Source organism: Cyprinus carpio, chromosome A18 (assembly GCF_018340385.1).
Source record: "Cyprinus carpio isolate SPL01 chromosome A18, ASM1834038v1, whole genome shotgun sequence".
Classification (NCBI taxonomy): Eukaryota; Metazoa; Chordata; class Actinopteri; order Cypriniformes; family Cyprinidae; genus Cyprinus; species Cyprinus carpio.
This window is the reverse complement of record NC_056589.1, coordinates 7,548,424-7,567,862: the sequence shown is the minus strand read 5'-3', so window position 1 is coordinate 7,567,862 and position 19,439 is coordinate 7,548,424. Positions and strand designations below refer to the sequence as shown.

Here is a 19,439-nt window from a genome sequence, read left to right as displayed (position 1 = left end):
CAACGAATTAGAAGTAACGAGAATTTGTAAAGAAAAATGTCGGAGACTTTCCATAAAAGCCAAGAGAAGACTAGTTTTCCTCTGCTAAACAAAGGAAACTTTGATTCCTTTGCTTCTGTAAACAAACCTTGGTTCTTGTGAGATTAGCGAACATACGACAGTTAGCGAAAACCAGAAATAATGGTTTATAAAGTTTTAAATATGGATATATTTCTTCCAAAAACTGTCGTTTCACTTCAGGAGGCCTTTATTAACCCCCCAGAGCCGTGTGGGGCACTTCTTTATGATGGATGGGCACAGTATATTGGACTTCTATTGAATATTAACACCCATTCACTACCATTATAAAGCTTGGAAGAGCCAGGACATTTTAAATATAAATCCGATTGCATTTGTCTGAAAGAAGAAAGTTATATACAACTAGGATGGCTTGAGGGTGAGTAAATCTTGGGGTAATTTTCATTTTTGTTGAATTATCCCTTTAACAAAAGTATGTTACAGATATTTCTTGAAGACCCTAAAGAATCATACCAACTTGTGAAAAATGGGCATCTGATGTCCCCTATAGTTGGAACTGTCATTTTCAGGTCTATGCTCGAAAAGCAGGTAATAAATGGATCCATAAATATAACTATATATATAATATATATATATATATATATATATATATATATATATATATATATATATATATATATATAGTTTTTGCACTAAAAATATAGTACATTCATTTTGCTAGATAAAAAAGTCATTTTTGGCCACCACAAAAGCAGCACCAGAGGGATAAACAAAGTAAATAACTTAAAAAAAATTAAATAATTATTTTACACAATATTTACTAAAATAATAAGGAAACAATAATTTTAAAATAATAATAATAAAAAAACACAAATAGTTGAAAATGCTAAATAACAACTATGGGGATATATCTGTCAACCATTAAAGGTAAAAAAAAAAAAAAAAAAAGAAAAAAAAGACATTTTTAATTTTTAGCTGACCCAATCCTTTCAGAAATCCACTGATAATGAATGGAAAAAAAAACAGCTGGATTTGTCTGTCACAAATATATACAAACAAGGACAGGGGTATCATCAAGCAAGGGCTGTGATGTTATACTGACATCATCTTACTCGTGATGTGCGCATGTGCCGGCACATTTGTGCCTGGACTGTTTATAATGTCTCTGGAGAAACAGATAGGACACAAACAGGCTGCTGCACTGGCTCCTTGTTCACATTCTTCCATGCTTATTAAATTAAATATTTTCACCTACAAGCACAATTACTCAACTAAAGGCAGTTTTCTGGAGTATTCTTTATAGAGAAAGAAGACAATCAATAGACGTTTATAGGGATTCCATAAACATCAACCTAATACACTTTTCAAACTCTCATTAGCTTATTTAATTTGTCTTCTAACAACAGTGGACATACATGCATCACAACATAATATTTGTTATTGTAATTTTTTTTTTTTTTTTTTGCTCCTACTACAGTCATTTTCATCATCTCATATTATGTTTAATAGCATTGGTGTGGTGGAAATTACATTTTTAAAGACATTTGGAACAAAATCGCTGTTAGTTTCACTGCAAAATTTGTCAAAATTACAGCTCAACTAGAAATGATATACAATAAAAATATTCTGCTTACAAGTTTTCTTAGTTTTCTTGTATTTCTTCACTGACAGTTCTTTTTAAATGGTAGCCAATTACATTAACATTTGATAAAAGTTTATCAGGGCAAACTGTTTGTCAAGAGGGAAATGACACCACAACCAAGAGACAGTTATTAATAAATAATAATAATAATAATAATAATAATAATAATAATAATAATAATAATAAATAAATAAATAAAATAAATGCTTCAAATATTTAAATATTTTTGTTTATATTTTCTTACATTTAAAATTACTAAATATATGCTAAATAGATTTTCGAATTCAAGATCCAACTACTGAGACAAGGGTAAAATAATACAATCTATTGATAAAAGGCATTAAAAAAAAATAAAATAAAATAAAATAAAATAAAACAAAATAAATAAATATATAAACATTAACAGTATAATAAATATATATAAAAAATGTCTGTGACATAAAAGTGACCAAAGCACTTATATTTTAAAGTATTTTTGTCATTCTCTCCCTCATGTTTTCAAAGCTGTGATACAATCTTCTCTTCCTGTGACATCACACAGATGCCACTGCCCACTTCCTGTTCCAAGAAATGCCAAATAAGGACTGACTCTATGGCCTGCCGAGTGGTTTGAACACAAACACACACACACACACACACACACACACACACACACACACACACACACACACACATTCCTCGTGCCCAGATGTTGATTATTGTTGGAGGGGGAGCTTAGGTTAACCAGATGGAAGGAAAGACGGAATAACAGCAATCACAGAAAGAACAGAGGATAAGTGAAGAAGGAGGAAGATCAGGATGAGCTTGGCTTAGACTCCGCCATACGGTTATGAGAAATAAATACATTTTTTATATGGGAAGGCCAAGCTGGAACTAGGGACGAAACTGAGTGTGTGCAGTGAATTATTAATGAAGAGAAAGGCACGCACACACACTGTACATAAACAATTGCCTTCATGGACAGATAACGAGCAAATGCAAACTGTATGACGTGTTCATGACAGTAACTAAATCCATCAAATTATGGATGAAACAGATCTAATATAGGGTGACAATTTATTGTTCATCCATAGTTTTTTGGTTAAATAGCTTGCTGGACTTTGTCTTGGAAACAGTCCCATGGCTTATGCTCTATATACACTCAAAGTACTGACAAGTATATCAGTAATCAATACTGTATATACCATTTTTAAGTTTTAGTTGTGATTTCAGTAACCCACTTTGTGCAAAGTTTAAGTGCGCAGCTCTCTAGATATTATTGGGAATTTAAACAACACACTTTCTCTACTTTAAAAATACACAACGCTATAGAACCACAAATTGCCAGTTTCCTAGTAATGAAGGAGTTAACAGGAAACTGTAGAGCACAGCTGAAGAAATCTCTGTTTAAGGCTGTGCAGACAGCTGCCCTTGAGCTCTAACAAGTAGAGTCAAGCCCACTAATCCGTCTCAAACTCTCTCCCTCCTCCATCTCTCCTTTAACATCTCAAATATGTTCTGTTCCCTTCATTTCACCTGGTTCTCCAGCTCAACAACAGCACAAAGGTGTAAGTTAAAGGCCGATGGTCACAGTGCAATTACAAGTGACTCTGTGAGGATAAGATACGCCGACTGGCAGATGAGTGTTTGGACAAAAGAAGAAAAGAATGTGAACTCAAGGGACTCGTGGGACTTGAAGGGTCTATCCCTCAGCAGAATGTGTCATGCTTTACTGTTTAGATCAGCTGTCACATCTTGCTTATACAGTTTTAACTCTGTACGTGTTTTACGTTCATTTCAATAAACAATTATTGAATGGTATAAATACAATTAACAGCTGTGCTAAAACTATTTTAGCTTTTGGTTATATTTGATTTATAAGAGGAAGAAGTGTGAAAATTACCTACTGGCAAATTCTTCAGAGAAACTAATATTAATTTTATTAAAAAAAAAATAAAAAAAATGCCATAAATAAATTTTAACCAAGTACTCAAGGGTGATGCATCAATCTATATTAAAAATGGATTTCAAAACTGAAACTAAATTTCAATTGGTGTGAAATGTTTTGAAGTTGAATGAAAAATAATGTCTCAACTTTTTGGATACTTGTGCCCATTTAAAATTAGAACTGGCGAAAAAAAGCATATTTCCATGGCTGAAATTCTAGATCTGCTTTTCCACTTATGTAAGTGATTTCTAATGTGTTCTGAGAAGCTATAAAGCTGAAATGACAGGCTACTGGAAATTACATAAAAACAAATCTTGCACACCACATATGTGCCTAGCAGAATGCCAAAATTCCTTTTTTTTAATCCAAATATTTTATTTTCCTCTCAATGTTAAGAGTTATTTCGAGAGATTCTACTACTTTGCTACACTGCTATGGCACACAGATGTCCATTACAACCACTATGTTTTTCATTAACCACATTTCCATATTAACTAAAAGACAGAGCAGCACTATGAAGCCGTGAAATGAAACTTTTGTTAATCACTCCTTCATTCTAATGAAGAGGACATGTGTGAGGTGGCTTAGTGGTTTAAAAAACCAAAATACAAAAGTCATTGGATCAAGCCCAGTGCTAGAAGAACTATCACTGTTGAGCAAGACGACTAACCTCAATATTACAGAGGTACCACGACAAAGAATGACTCTCATATGAGAACCATGGTATTTACAAGACACTTTGAAGAAATAAGATATGATGATTGCATGGTAGACATCCAAATGAACACAGTATTACTATGGTAAAAAAAAAAAAAAAAAAAACGTTAATAAAATATAATTTTTTAATGAACTTTTTGAAGTTAAGTCTGTGACGCCTGTTAAGGACAGTGGCGAAGCAAAACTAAAGCACTTACTTGCTTTGCTCCAGTTACTGTAAGTATTATCTTTGTCTCTCCTCTCTCAAGTCTCAGCTTGTTGTTCGACGTGCTGTGGGTTACAGCTTTTAGAGTTTTTGTAAGAAGTACTGAATCATACAACAGTCACCCTAACAGCCCATTTTGCTTTTCTCCTCTGTGAAAAATCAATCTTCTCAAAGCAAAACAATCCCAAATGGCTTTTTCATCCCTTAAAGGAAAATGTCATTGTGCAAATCAATTTCAACTATAATCTGTGTTTTTGTAACAGTGAAGTTTGAATTGCTTGTTTTTGTGTGGTTTCTCACAACACGTCCCATTTTCGACTAACTGGTTGAAAGTGGACAACCTCAGAACTTTTAGATCCCCTTTATGCCTATATGTAGCGTTATCTACTTGTGACTGAATCGATGCAGTGGCGAGGCCAGAAAAAGTGAGTGGACCTTGTTAACATAGGGTGGACCTTTTTCAAAAATAATTGTATAATAGCCTACATGAGATAAAAATAGGGATGCTAATTTTTTGTGATCAGAACGACTTTAAATGACTGAGGATCATACACTACCAGACTTTAATGTATGATGTTTTTTTCTCCGTGAATATTTTAAAAGTTGGTGAGTGTATGATGCCTAGTGTTTTAAAATCGGGTCAGATTTTAAAATTAGTGTATGCCAGCATGGAACAGATTTTAAAACTCTAGGCATTATAGGTTAGACTTACTGACTTCGTAAATAGTCACAAAGGAAAAACTGGGCATCATACACTACACGAATGAGGAACACACACTACCAGACTTAAAGTCATTCCGATGACAACAAACTCATGCAGAAGTGTGCACCTTGTTTTTGATGCATGACAAATTAAAACAATATGTGGTTCAAAATCTGCTAAAAAAAAAAATATCAAACATGTTTGATATCCTCTGACTGGATGGAATCAAATTCTGAAGCAAAAGAAAATCTTGAGTCTAACCATCGTACACTACGTGATTTTCAATGAAAACTGTCGACTCAAATCTGCAGACTGGCTCTGACTTTCAGCAATTATTGTGTGAACTTCTCCAGACTGTAGGGCTGTGCATTTGATCTTTTTATATTGTTATTTGTGTTTAGTCAGTAAAGCCGGTTCCATGATTAGTCGTAAATGTCCATCACCTGCTTTCAGATGGAGCGGCATGCCAGACGCATTTTTTAGGTCCAAAAAGAGGGCATGTCTGGGAAAAAGAGGAGTATGTAATGTATGCAGGATTTTTCTTCTTTTCTCATTTGATTGGGTGGGCCAGCTGTGAATCTGGATGGGCCAGTGCCAACCTGGCCCTTATGTTGCCTCGCATCTGAATCAATGGAAATGCATACCAGTTGCAAAAAGCCAAATCTCGGTCAAAAGAGTTGGTCAAAAAGTTGATGAGGCTCTACCAGGCTGGAAAAGGTTAAAAACACTTTGTAAAGAGTTTGAGGTCCATTGTGTACAAATGGAAAACAATCAACTCCACTGTTACTCTATCTAGGAGTAGTCGTCCAACAAAAACACTCCAAGAGCAATATGTTTAAAAGTCAGGAAGGTCACAAAGAACTCCACAGTAGCATCTAAGAATCAATAGGCCTCTCTAGCGTTGGGTAAGTTTAGTGTTCAGGATTCCATGGCAGGAACGCAAGGAGCAAGTCACTGAAAACACTGAATTTAGATGGAAATATTGGGAAAATCTTGGGAAAGGTGGTTAAAACAGAAGAATGTCATGTTTTGGAAAGGACTAATCAAAGTCTTTATTTGAATCCAACAGAAATGTTGTGGAAAGACCTGAAGAGAGCAGTTCAGCTAAGAAAGCCCACCAGCACTTTTTCACATACAAGCGTTTGGTTGGTTTAGACATTCAATTTTGGGTCAATTTGCTTAAGTAAAATATACAATGTAATTTGATTCTCTATGTTGAAGTTGATGACTTGGACTAAGATCTCAACTGTTTGTTAAATGTATGCTAAAACATATGCAAAAGTCTTAAAAGGACAATTTTGCCATGATTTACATACATTTCATGTCATTCCAAACCTGTATGACTTTCTTCGCTGGAACACATCTTTAAAAAAAGTGTTTGTTGTCTATCTATTGAAACTCAATGGGACCAGCGTTGTTTGGACTCAATGTTCTTCCAATTATCTTCATATTTCACAGAAGAAAAGTCGTCATACCAATTTTTAATGACATGAGGGTGAGAAAATTATGGAAGAATTTACATTTTTTGGTGAATAACTACACCTTTAAAGGTTCACACGTTTTGTGAGCTAGACATTATAGTAGTAGCTGTGCTTAAAAGTAGCTCAATTTTACTTGTTCCCTATGTTTCAAGTAGAGGTGAGCGTTATGGCAGAAATATCATATCACAATTTGTCAGAAAAATCATGATTCACAATTTTAATCATGATTCTTTGTCATGTTGGTTTTACTATTTTGCAAGTCTGAGCAGTACAGTCAAACTAATTTCCCTATTTTAAAAACAAAGACTTACAAGTTAACAAATTATAAAATAAAAAAGAATGGCAGATATTTAGGCAAAAGTGATTGAAGATAAAAAAAAATCTCTGTGTGCAACTCAGTCAAGTCAAATCAGGCTCTGTTTGACAGGCTTTTTAGTGTGTCCTCTCAGAAAAAGTGCATGTCAGAACAGCACGCAAATGAAATGTTTAACCAGCAAGGCTTTAAAGCACATGCAAATAATGTATTTTTGTGATTGCGAACAAGTGCAGTGTCCCGTGAGTGTAACTCTACTGCTGAGTTAACATTTGATGTGAATGTTGCCTCATTGTACAATATACTGAGATGGAGGCACCAGAACTGCAACTGATAGAATGTGCACTGTAGCGCAATACTACAATATTTCTTCAAAAGATGATCAATGAGACATTTTAATCCTCCATGATCAAAAATCGTGTTATCGCACACCCCTAATTTCAAGTTATGTGGTAATGATCAACTTTCATTTGAACATCAAACATTATTCCCTACTGTTGTATGGGAAAACAAATGCCAGGACATTCCTGAGAAATTTACCTTTCGTGTTCCACAGAAGGAAGAACATCATACAGGTTTGAAGTGAAATAAGGCTGACCAACAGATGACAGAATTTTCATTTATGAGTGATCTAGCCCTTTAAGAAACTGCTTCCTCAACATTCAGCGAAAGCTCTTTGAAGCAGCGACAGAACAAACACATTCCTCCTCCTTCACGTCCCTGGCTGGCACTCCACATGACCATATTTGGCCTATCAAACGCAGTAGGAGGTTTTTGCTCTTAATTCCTTTTACAGGTTGGAGCATACCCTCCTGCTCTTAATTGAAGCCCCCCTTCACAGGGAAGTCAGAGAGCAGCCATCTCAGTCAGTTCCCTGTTGTCCTAACACACTCATCAGTAAAACTCCAGGGGCACTTGCAGTTAATATCAAAGTGGACTGAATTAAAGAACCTTAATTCCTTTTACAGGTTGGAGCATACCCTCCCAAACCCCCATAGAGAGCCAGGGAAGTCAAGAGATCTGTTGGGGATGCATCTTCTTGTCTGAACACGCTGATCTACAAAAGAACAGGGATAGCTATGGCCAACACTGGGGTCAGACACCAGCCATCTCAGGACATCAGACCAGTTTATCTCAGGCTGTCCATATGACTGCCCCACTTAACCTCAAATCCAAACAGCAATCTCAATATTGTATTGAATCAAATTAGTGACAAATTAAGAAAATAATGCAGTATTTACTGTGGGAATCAAGAATAGGGAATCAAGTTTTACAAAATAGCTAAAATAACAAACAGAAATGCCAAAGGCCTTGCATTTGCTATGTGTAGGGCCCTATGATTTCCGCGATGCCTTGTTTTAGAAGGGTTTTTTTGTGTGTGTGTGTGTGTGTGTGTGCTAATACAGTGCTATCAAATTTCTTCGCATCTGTCTAGACATACTCTGAGACTGTGAGACTGTGCTAATAAAGACTAAATCATGGGCTCCTTTACCACCAGGTCCATTAAACCCCATTATACTCAGTCTCTCTCTCTCTCTCTCAACGTGTCTGTTTAAAATGGTTGTTCTCTGTAGAACAGCTGGTCATTATGATATCACCACCTGTCCACATGGGTCTCATGCTGCATCCCAATTCGCTGACTTATACTATTTCATTTAATTTGATTTCATACCATATTGGAGAGAAATGTTAAGGCACGTTGATCTGGGTCTTTAATGCTCATGTGTTTGCATAATGATACATTTAAAAATTAATGACCAAACATATCTTTATAAAAGTTCATAATGTTGCTGCAGATGAAATATAATGTGGATAACATTAAATAAAAAAAATTTCATCAGGTTAGACTGATTATTTATCACCTTTCTCTACCGGTCCCTCTGTCTCACAAATATCCACCATGTTTGTAGTTTTTAATAACACTTTTTATGCTTGTTTGAAGTTCCAATCAAACCAAATCAGCCAACACACAATGGGTTGTGGGCAATATTAGGCATTAGAGTGAATATCGATCTGCATTTCGAACTCTAACCGAAAGTAGTAGACCATCTGGGAATCCCTGGCATTCTCATTTCAACATACTACGATCTGGGACATAGTAATTCTATTTTCAAATACTATTTAGGACGGATAGTTTGTGAATTGGGTTGCAGCATCATTGTTGTGTTATCTAGATTCATACACTGAAGGAAACGGTCTTCAAACAAGTAAGCTTACTATGGTAGGTAAAACAGAATACGTCACAGTTTAAGGGGTACTGTTATGTGTGAAGAACCGCTTGGGGCCTACAACAACCTCCTGCTGATAAAGAACAAATCGACACAAGCCACACCAGACCCCACTGACTAAATTTCACTGTTTCACTGCTTTGTTGGCACCATGAGGCATCAGCTTTCATGTTCAGCTGTTCAATAGATTAGGAGTCAGTTAGTTTCCTGGATGTCTCTATGTAAATCTGGCTTTAACAGTTGTTGTTAGTCCCAGAGCAACACATTTCCTCAACATGAGGGGTTAGGTTTACATGCATTTGAATTTCACAAAAAAAAAAAAAAAAAAAAAAAAAAAAAAAAAAATTATATTAACGTCCACAAGAGAAAAATAAAAGCTCCATTTCTTTTCCCAAACACATGCATCTTCTCAGATCATTTAGTATTGTACTTGTCTAATTAAGAATCAACAAATTTGTACAGTCAAATATTATTATAATCAGATTTTTTCAAATAAATATATGTAGATAAAATTTCACAACAATCAAATAATGAGTGTATCTTTATAAAACATTTTATTAAATTTTACAACAACAATTTCTCAAAAATTAGATATTTTATTGCAGTGTGAATAGGATTTAAGTGATGATTGTATATTTGTATTTTATTTTTTTGAATTTTGAAAAAAACCATGTCGGAGTCATAAGGGGTAATGGCAACAGTAACAGATTGCACACACACACACCTGCACCTAATTCCACACACACACACGTGCAGCTAATACACACACACCCATATAAGCAGCACACTCACACCATCACACTGCGAAGTCTTGTTTAGCCCGTCTAACATTTCCGAGCATTTTCCCTTTGTTTGTTCTTCCGTGTCTGACTTTTGGATTGTGTATTCTGACTCTGATTCTCTGCTGCCTGCCCCGATCCCTGCTTGTTTTCTGGTTTCGATTCTGGTTACTCCTGACATACCTGACGCCATTCCTGATTTCCACCTCTCTGACCACTCTGTTAATAAATACTGCAATTAGATCTGAACGTCTCTGACTCTCCATTGTAACAATTCCTGATTTAACTATTTAGTCATATTTATAATTTTATGATTAATATAAATTATTATATTATCACTAATATTATTACTGTTATAATTATATTAACAACTAATATAACTAATAACGAACAACACTAATATTCATGATGGTCCTCATAAGCCACCATAACGGAGACCTTAAAGCTTCTCTTTTGCTGATAACAGCAAGTTTATAAGCACTTCTCATTACAGGTTTGGAAAGATGGTTGGCGATTTCTGTTGAAGATGGAACGACTGTCAATGACAAATTTCCACAAAGAAGAATCTTCCAAAATCAGCAATGTGTTTAAAGAGAATTCGGCACAAGCAATGTGCTTATTCTGACTTGAACACCAACTAATATTTAATAAACAATAGAAGAGATGGATGTTGCCAGCATTTAATGCTAGAGGATTCTGTAAGCAACTTGTGGCAATTCATGCACCTAATCTTGTCTAAGGGCTGTTTCCTCAGCCATTCAAAAGCAATCAAGTTGGATAATGAACCAATCAGCAAGTGGCGAGGGCGTGACAGAGGCTTTGTAAGGAGGCCAGAGGCCCAGCTTAGCAGTGTAACTCTGGCCGAGCGCCAGACCCCTATCAGAACAGAGGCCAACAAACACACACGCCACAGGGAGCACGGCGACCCCCACTACTGATCTAACATGTTAAACAGATCTCAAAGCACCTCTGAGACATCATATTACATTTGAATACAGAAAGAGAAGTGAGATTTTAAATATTTTTATTATTATATCAGTGGTGCAAATGTGGAAGTCTTTCAAAGATTTCCACAATTCCACAAATCCAAATCGGTTTCTCCACAGTAACTATAAAAGTGAAATAGTGCAGAAATCAAAAACTTGGTTACAGGAATATTTTTCTATGGGGACTAAAAAAAAAATTAACATGAACAAAGTAAGGGTTAGAACAAAAAAGTATCATAGTACTATAAATAAAACCAACCAACAAAACCAAAAAACATGAGACTTAAATGACAGTATCAAATCAGAAATGATGGTAAAACATACAATTTTATTATAATTTTTTTTAATATTTTGGTGCAATTTGATAGTGTAGCTCTTTACCAAAAATCAGAAATGTTTTTCTTTTTATAATACATTAAAAATTACGTAGTTTTTTGCAACATTTTATGCTACAAAAGCATAGATATGCTTTGAACAACGCTCAATCTAGTTCTCTTTTAAATGGTTTTGTTAATGTTATCACTAAAATCAATTCTCTGTGGAAGAATGGGATTTTTACCCCCTGAACATGTTTATAACTAGCTCAGTTGTTACAAGCTGCTTTACTGTAAAGTAGCCATACAGTGAAACCTATTATGTTGCCTTATTTATTCAGATTTTTTCTAAATTTGTTCTGCGATTTGCTATTAGCAATGAGATTTGTGTGTCAAAGTACAGCACTGCATGCAAGATTGTAATGGCTTTGTCTTATTCAAGGCAGAAATACTTTTACATTTACAATACATTTATTTGAAGCTATCTGAAAACATTGAGGGTTAGTCAGATCAATACACATCTGAGTTTTCAATGCCTATGGGTGATTCATTGCTAGCATAAGGGCTGCAATTCCAAAGACTTACGATGGGCCAGCACCATAAAAAATACCAAAGAAAATCAGGACATGTTGAGGCAAGAAAGGCTGTATAATTACACAACCGAGTCTGGTTCATTACGAACAACACTTGAAATGAAGCAGCCATTTTTGGTCTCGGTCCTAACACAAGACTGTATGAATATACACAAGTGGTGTAGGATGGGAAGTCCTCTACGTACAGAAGAATTATTGAAAATTAAAGCACACTGTGCATTAGGCTCTCAGCTCTGTTGGGCAGTAGTGTCTCTACAAATAGCAAAGCTACTAAAGTAACAACTTCAAAAATAGCAAGTTACCTCACTACTGAGAAATCTGATGTAGATTTTCAGTGGAGTAACTAATTGTGTGCATGTTTCTGAGAAAGTAAGGAACAGAAATTCATTTCTTTATTAATTTCAAATAAATATCAAAGTTGTTATTTATGGAAGCCTGTTTCTGCCACCGGATAAAAAGAAAATAATAAAAAATTGTGACTTTTTGTATAACAATTCAGATTTTTTTTCCTTGCAATTGCTAGTTCTCACAATTCTGACTTCTTTCAATGTGCGAGTTATGAAGTCAAAATTGCCTGATATAAAGTTGCAGTTGCATGTTATAAAGTCAGAATTGCAAGATATAATCTTCCAATTCTGAGAATTGGACTTTATAAGAACTCGCATTTACCAGTTTACATCTTACAATTTTTAAAAAAGAAATCAGAATTGCATGACATGAACTCACAAATGTGAGAAAAATGTCAGAATTGCAAGATGTAAACTGGCAACATGCCAAAATAAAAGCTTGCTGATTTTAGGTTTGAAAATGCTGAAAATTCATATAAAAAGTAAAAAAAAAATTAAATGTAATAATTAGCATTGTATTTTTAAGTGTACTATAAAATATTTTATTTTCATTTAAAAATACAAATAAAAGTTGTTTGTTTATTATATTATTAAAAAACTAAAGTGCAATAATACTATTATTACTATTATTCATTATTTTTTTGTATAGTTATATTTAATGGGTCACACTATATGCAGTGTAAGCACCACACCAAACCAATTTTCCAGGTGCTCTCATGAGAACCAGACTGAAAAACTCATGTGCATCCCTGATGATAACGCTTCCTCTAGTGAAAAAGTCCACTGTTGTCCTCTCACATCAAAATATACCAACATATTTATTTAGAAATGTTTATGCTTTAAAAAAAAAAAAAAACCTGTTTGATCTGTGCATATTTCTTGATTCAGACAAGACAACTTTTGCATTGGATTAAGCAATATTACAGATAGTGGACGCATGATTTCGCCACAAACAACGGTTTGAAATTAATGATTCATTTGTTTATTACAAAAGCAAAGCTTTACGCTTCATGAGACATTAACCAATGGACTGGAGATGGGTCAATTACTATTACTATTTTTATATTGCTGTGATGTTATGTAAAGTTAAATTTCTTAAAATCTGTTCTGATGAAGAAACAAACTCATCAACTCGTGTGATGGCCTGAGGGTGAGTAAAGTTTCAGTAAATTTTCATTTTGCCCAACACTTTTTTTTTTTTTTAGCTTTTTACTCTTTTTTTTTTTTTCAGCCAAAAAAAATAAAAACATTTAACCCATACAATTGTGGTGCATCCCTGGTTTCTTTTTTGTTGTTTATCCAAAAATTCATGATTCATTTGTTTTTGCATACAACCCTCATCAATATAATTTAGCAATACAATATTCTATTGACATTTTACATTTCAATCTCAGCCTTCATCTTAATGCACTGCTTTTATCCAGCACTATAGTTCATTACGGTTTTTACAAGCATTAAAGGGATACTCCACCCCAAAATGAAAATTTTGTCATTAATCACTTACCCCCATGTAGTTCCAAACCCATAAAAGCTCCGTTTGTCTTCAGAACACAATTTAAGATATTTTGGATGAAAACTTGGAGGCCATAGACTGCCAAATAAATAACACTGTCAAGGTCCATAAAAGGTATGAAAAGTCGTCGTCAGAATACTCCATCTGCCATCAGACGTACAATCTGGGTTATATGAAGCAACGGGAACACGTTTGGAAGTGAAGAAAACAAAAATAATGACTTTTTTTCAATAGTTCCTTTGTCAGCGGTCTCCTCTGTGTCTCTTTATATCACCGTATGCTGTGTATGCTATTCTGTGTCATCCGCGCCACAAGGACGCACGTTTTCTACGTGTATTTAGCTTTGATTTGAAATAAAACAGCGCATCCTTGTGGTGTGGATGACACAAAAAAGTGTTCCCGTCGCTTCAAATAACCCAGATTGCACGTCTGATGGCAGATGGAGTATTCTGACGACGACTTTCATACCTTTTATGGACCTTGACACTGTTATTTACTTGGCAGTCTATGGGACAGTCACAAGCCTCCCAGTTGTCATCCAAAATACTTTCAATTGTGTTCCGAAGACGAATAAAAGCTTTTACGGGTTTGGAACGACATGGTGAATAATGACAAATTTTTTATTTTGAGGTGGAGTATCCCTTTAAGGGTTTGCATTAATCGAATTATACCCCGAGTTGAGGAATTCATAACAAACAACAAATGCACCTTCTTATTAGTGATGGAGTAACATGCCAAGAAATAGCAGGCTACAGGCCCATCCAGTGAGCTTAGGGCATAACATCTGCTCAGAGTTTATCAATGCATTCAATACTGTACAATAAATAACGTGAAGACCCATAGGGCTCACGATCCCCACAGCTGAGGTTCTCTAGTGATAAACCAGCATATAATATTCTGGCTGAATGTCCCAACTGGTCAAGATTCTGCTGTACCATTTATGCTGCAGCATTTTTGAAAAATGTTACGTCAACTGGTTCAAGAGCACACATATTCACTCATCTGAACATAAAAATTAGACTCCATTTCGATAGTCCCTTTACTGTTACTGCTCTACAAACAGTACCATTCGTTGTGTATACATTCAGAACTTTAAACCCACACTGAATGACTAAAATGGGTTTTACTGCCTGATACAGATATCTAGACAGCTGATATGCTGATATATATACATAAAACAATTGAGATGTACATCTCAGCAAATGAGTTATTCACAAATTATGCACTGAGGAAATATGTCTCTTATGCATTAAACAGCACAATGTGTCAAAAGCACCTGACAAGACAAGTCACATTATGACTATATGCTTTTGTTTGAAGAACTGGATATAAAGCACTCTCAGCTTTAGGGCAACTCGAATTATACACTTTTTCCACAGCAGCCCAGTCTGTGTCCCACACTATATTTCAGATATTTTTATACATGAAAATGCATTGTTCACTAATTTATATCTCCATTATATCACCCATCAGTCAGTCTGCTCTTTATCAGCCATTGAAAACCCCATTTTAATTGACCCTTTTGTTCTCCTCTAACATTTCAATATCTGATGGTCTGTAACAGGATCACACGAAATTAAATACTGGCAGTATCCGGCATGGGTCACAAAGCCACCAGTGCCACCCTAAAGCCCTTTAGCCTGGAGAAGCAGTAGAGTGGAAGTCATTTAGATAAAGACATGCTGGGCAAGTCCCTCACATTAATCAGTCTGATAACAGCAGTGAATCACAGCGCTGCCATTAATCAGACATGCACTTCCAGGATGACAGGCTGTGTCTCAGTGACAGAAATATACACAGGAACAAACTGGACTGATTACACAGCAAGTGTGTAAAGCCAGCTGCATGCGGACCATCTGTGTGCTTGTGCTTTCATTTAAAGTTGAAGCAGAGCTCCAGACAAAATTATTTTTTAAAAATCACTCATTGACTATAAGGACCAAAAATAGGTGCCAAATTATTTTTTGAAGTGCTCGTAACAACACAACTGCAAAAAAAATGAAGTTTTCCATTTCAAAACTTGTCTGTCATTGCTCAGACAAAACAGACAGTCCCACCCTGAACTACACTCAACTACACCACCCCCAAATAACACGTTCTTCCTCATTTTGATTTGTTTGGGACGCATCCCGTTCTATATTTCCCATTACTCAATGTTTCTGCATCACTTTAATCAGTGTAAATATCACAAAGCTTTCCACAACACTAATAGTGGTGCAAATATATCTATTGCAATGTAAATGTTAAAGCCCTATGATTTCCGGGATGCTGAAAATGCAGAGAGAATCACAGAATCAGATATAAAATTTTAAATAAATAAAAAAAATATATATATAAAAAAATATATATATATGTATCTATATATATCTATATATATGTACAAAATAAAAATAAGGGAACTATTCAAATTATCTTATTTAAATTTAACAAGATTAATTAAATAGTAAAAATGATAAAATTGCATCAAATAAATCACAGAATCCTGAAAAATTAAGACATTACAGAATTTCTAAAACACTTTTCATTGGGGATTATTACTGTTAAAATTTTAATAAATTATTTAAGCTTTAAGAATTTAAATTAATTAGACATATTTTTTGATTATTAAAATTTAATTCAATCTTTAACACGGTGTCCAGAAAAAAGGACATGGAAAACACTAAGTGTATATGCCAAGTGTTTGAATATCACTGGAACTTTGATTGTTTGCCTGGAGGTCAATGACTTAGCCCGAGTTTCACATGAATTCAATACTGGGCTTCCCAAATGACAAGGTCAGTTTGAGAGCCTATTGTTGCATTGGGTGGCCTGGTGAAATTCAAAACGAGGCGCTAACCGCTTCACTGGTTTCTGATACTGACATTCCACAACATGACAGGACAATAAACTTGTAAATGTGACAACATTCCATTCTTCAACCATTATGCAAGCAGACCCAACACAGTAAACTCATGGTTGTACACATGCTCGGCACTGACCCCGGTACCCTTTGTTTGGACCCAACAAGCCTCCCATAGCCAAGTTCCCTGTGTGCCACAACGGATATATGGCATAAAACCCAACATCGCTGACCTAAAATTTGCATGGAAATGCATGGCTGAGGTTTTAGGGAACCTGCTTATTTAAACATTTTAATTTTGGTAAGAGACAGATCTAAGAGATGCATTGATTAAAACCCGTCACGCAGGTTACTGTTGTTATTTACATAGCAAAATGAGTGTTTTAAATTCTCAAGATGTCGGAAGAACATGTCGGTGTTTGCGCTTCCCTCTTTTAAACAAAACTGGATGGTTGCACAACTCAGTGTTTATGTCCACTTAAATAGAATTTTGTATAAGCTAAACCAAATAACAAACTAACAATGTTTTAAGAACACATAAAACATAGAAAATACATGATGTAAAATAAAGAAGAACTATTTAAGATTCTGCCCAACACTATTCAAACATAAACAAATTTGTGACATTATGTACAGACCATTAACTCCTTTATACCAATGGTTTGATTTTCTTGCACCCGTTCAAGCACAAGATGCTCTGAAACATTTCAAATCATGCTGGAGAACATGATCATCAAGTTTTGTTTCTGTCAGTATTTAATATGTCCACTTTTGCTGGTATTATTGTACAACAAAAATTCACTAGCGGTTTCGGACCGCAGACTTCTCTGGGCATGGCTAGAATTGCATTAAACTAAAGTTGTGCATATTTGTTTAACTTAAACTAAAACTAAATTAAACAAAAAGTGTCCTTGAACTGTCTAACTGTAAAACTGCACAGGCCACAGACAGCAGGATGTGGAATTATCAGGCTTCTGTGTTCCATGTATGGATGGCGCAAATGTAGGTTATTTCCGGGTACAGCCCTGACCGCAAAATTACCACTCCTACTATTGCAAAGCCTTTGCTCATGAATATTAACAAAAATATCTGACGTTCGCTACTGGGTGAACGTCCCGTGGCCTAATTAATATTCATGGGCCAAGCCTTCCCCACTGTAGGATTTGCGAATTCGCGCCGCGGCCAACTCCCAGAACTGAATGAACCGGGAGGGCTCACAAAAGAGGACTGGCTACGTGTTACCAAGAGCCGGTTTACCGTTTGACAGCTGCATTTCCATAATGCACAATAAACAACTTAGTGTACACCGCCTAAGGATACAGTTATCGGTATTAGTTAAATTGTGCGTTTTGTATAACAAAGTTATTAATTTTATTCAAAATATTGCATCTAGTAACCTACAAAATGCAGGTGCACCTTAGGCTATATTAAAAACTACTTTCAAAACAGTTCCCAGTTTGTGAAAATTAAATGCTGAAATAAGTTCACAATATTGTAAATAATATAAAAAACTGTATATTTAAAAAAAATGTTAAATTAAATATGTAAATATTTATGTAAGTATATATAGGCTACAGTAGGCTATTGTGTTTATTCAACCCAGCACTATGAGTTTGTATAGCATAAACGATAAACTGTTGAAAAATGAATACTTGTAGAAACCTCAATATCTAATTCTCTTTCTAATCAATACATTGTGCTAGAAGTATACACAAGGCTAGGAATGGCTAAAAATAAACAGGGGAAAATGTTTTTAAAGAGGTAGTTCTAACATATATATACATATATATATATATATATATATATATATATATATATATATATATATATATATATATATATATATATATATATTATATATATATATATATATATATATATAATCAAATAGCTTTAAATTGCAAAACTCTGTATTAACAATTTAAAGACATTATTCGTTTGACAGAATGAAAAAAAAAAAAACACCTTCTCGAGACGGAAAAGGGCATGGTTCGTTTAATTCAAACTCATTCAAAGTATTTCATGAAAAATCAGTGCAGAATTATTAGTAAATGTTCAGCTACCAGCTACTGAAGCAACGCGATAAAGAAATAAGAAACTCTCTGGCTGTCAAAGCCAGACAAAACGGTTGACTTGGAGTGTGTAGACAACTGAGAAAGGACACACTTGCTGCTGTGATGACCCAGCTCCAATAGGAGCGAGTAACAGAGCAGAAAGAGAGTTACAGACCGAGCTCACACATGCGGCCGCAGTCATTACCGATACTGTGTGTTACATTGTAGCGCGCAAAACTAAGTACACACAAAAGCGACGGCAACAAATGTGCTTTGACGCGCTTTACCTCATTGTTCGACGACAGCGCGGATCCTCTTCAGACGTACAGCCGAACTTCCAGAGGCGAAAACACAGGAGAAAACGACGAGATCCTCATGGATGAACCCACGGAGGGGTTTGGTGTTTTTGTTTAATCTGTGGGAAGAAGGATAAGCAGCACTGCACGGTGATTTCCTGGTTGAGGAGTGAAGGAGGGGGTTGGAGGTGAAGTGTGGATAGAGTTGCTACTGGAGCTGGGTTTGTGTCAACTCTAATCAGTATCCTAGACTCATGTCTCGCTCCGAGCAAAGTCTACACATATTCCGCTTCATGCCCTCGTCTCCATTCGCGCGGCTGTTCGTAAAGTATGGACGCGGTTTTCGACAGCTCCTCTTGTTCGCCGGTCGGTCAGTTAACATTCAATTCGCGACCGAAGCCCAACCTGCTCCTCAACTCTCTGAGGAAGAGCTTTCATTCCTGTCTGTCTCCCCCTCCCGAGCTGAAAAACAGGCAGAGAAATG

At 35.4% G+C, this 19,439-nt stretch overlaps 1 protein-coding gene across 1 annotated transcript in view; it reads right to left on the bottom strand.

Annotated features, from left to right (window-relative positions):
• The window catches only part of LOC109087879 (vasodilator-stimulated phosphoprotein-like), a 33,837-nt gene extending 14,398 nt beyond the window's left edge, over positions 1 to 19,439 (bottom strand). The window contains exon 1 of the mRNA XM_042774926.1: positions 18,947 to 19,439. Within this exon, the coding sequence (XP_042630860.1) occupies positions 18,947 to 18,951 (5 nt within the window). The 5' untranslated portion in view covers positions 18,952 to 19,439. The remainder of the gene's footprint in view (positions 1 to 18,946) is intronic.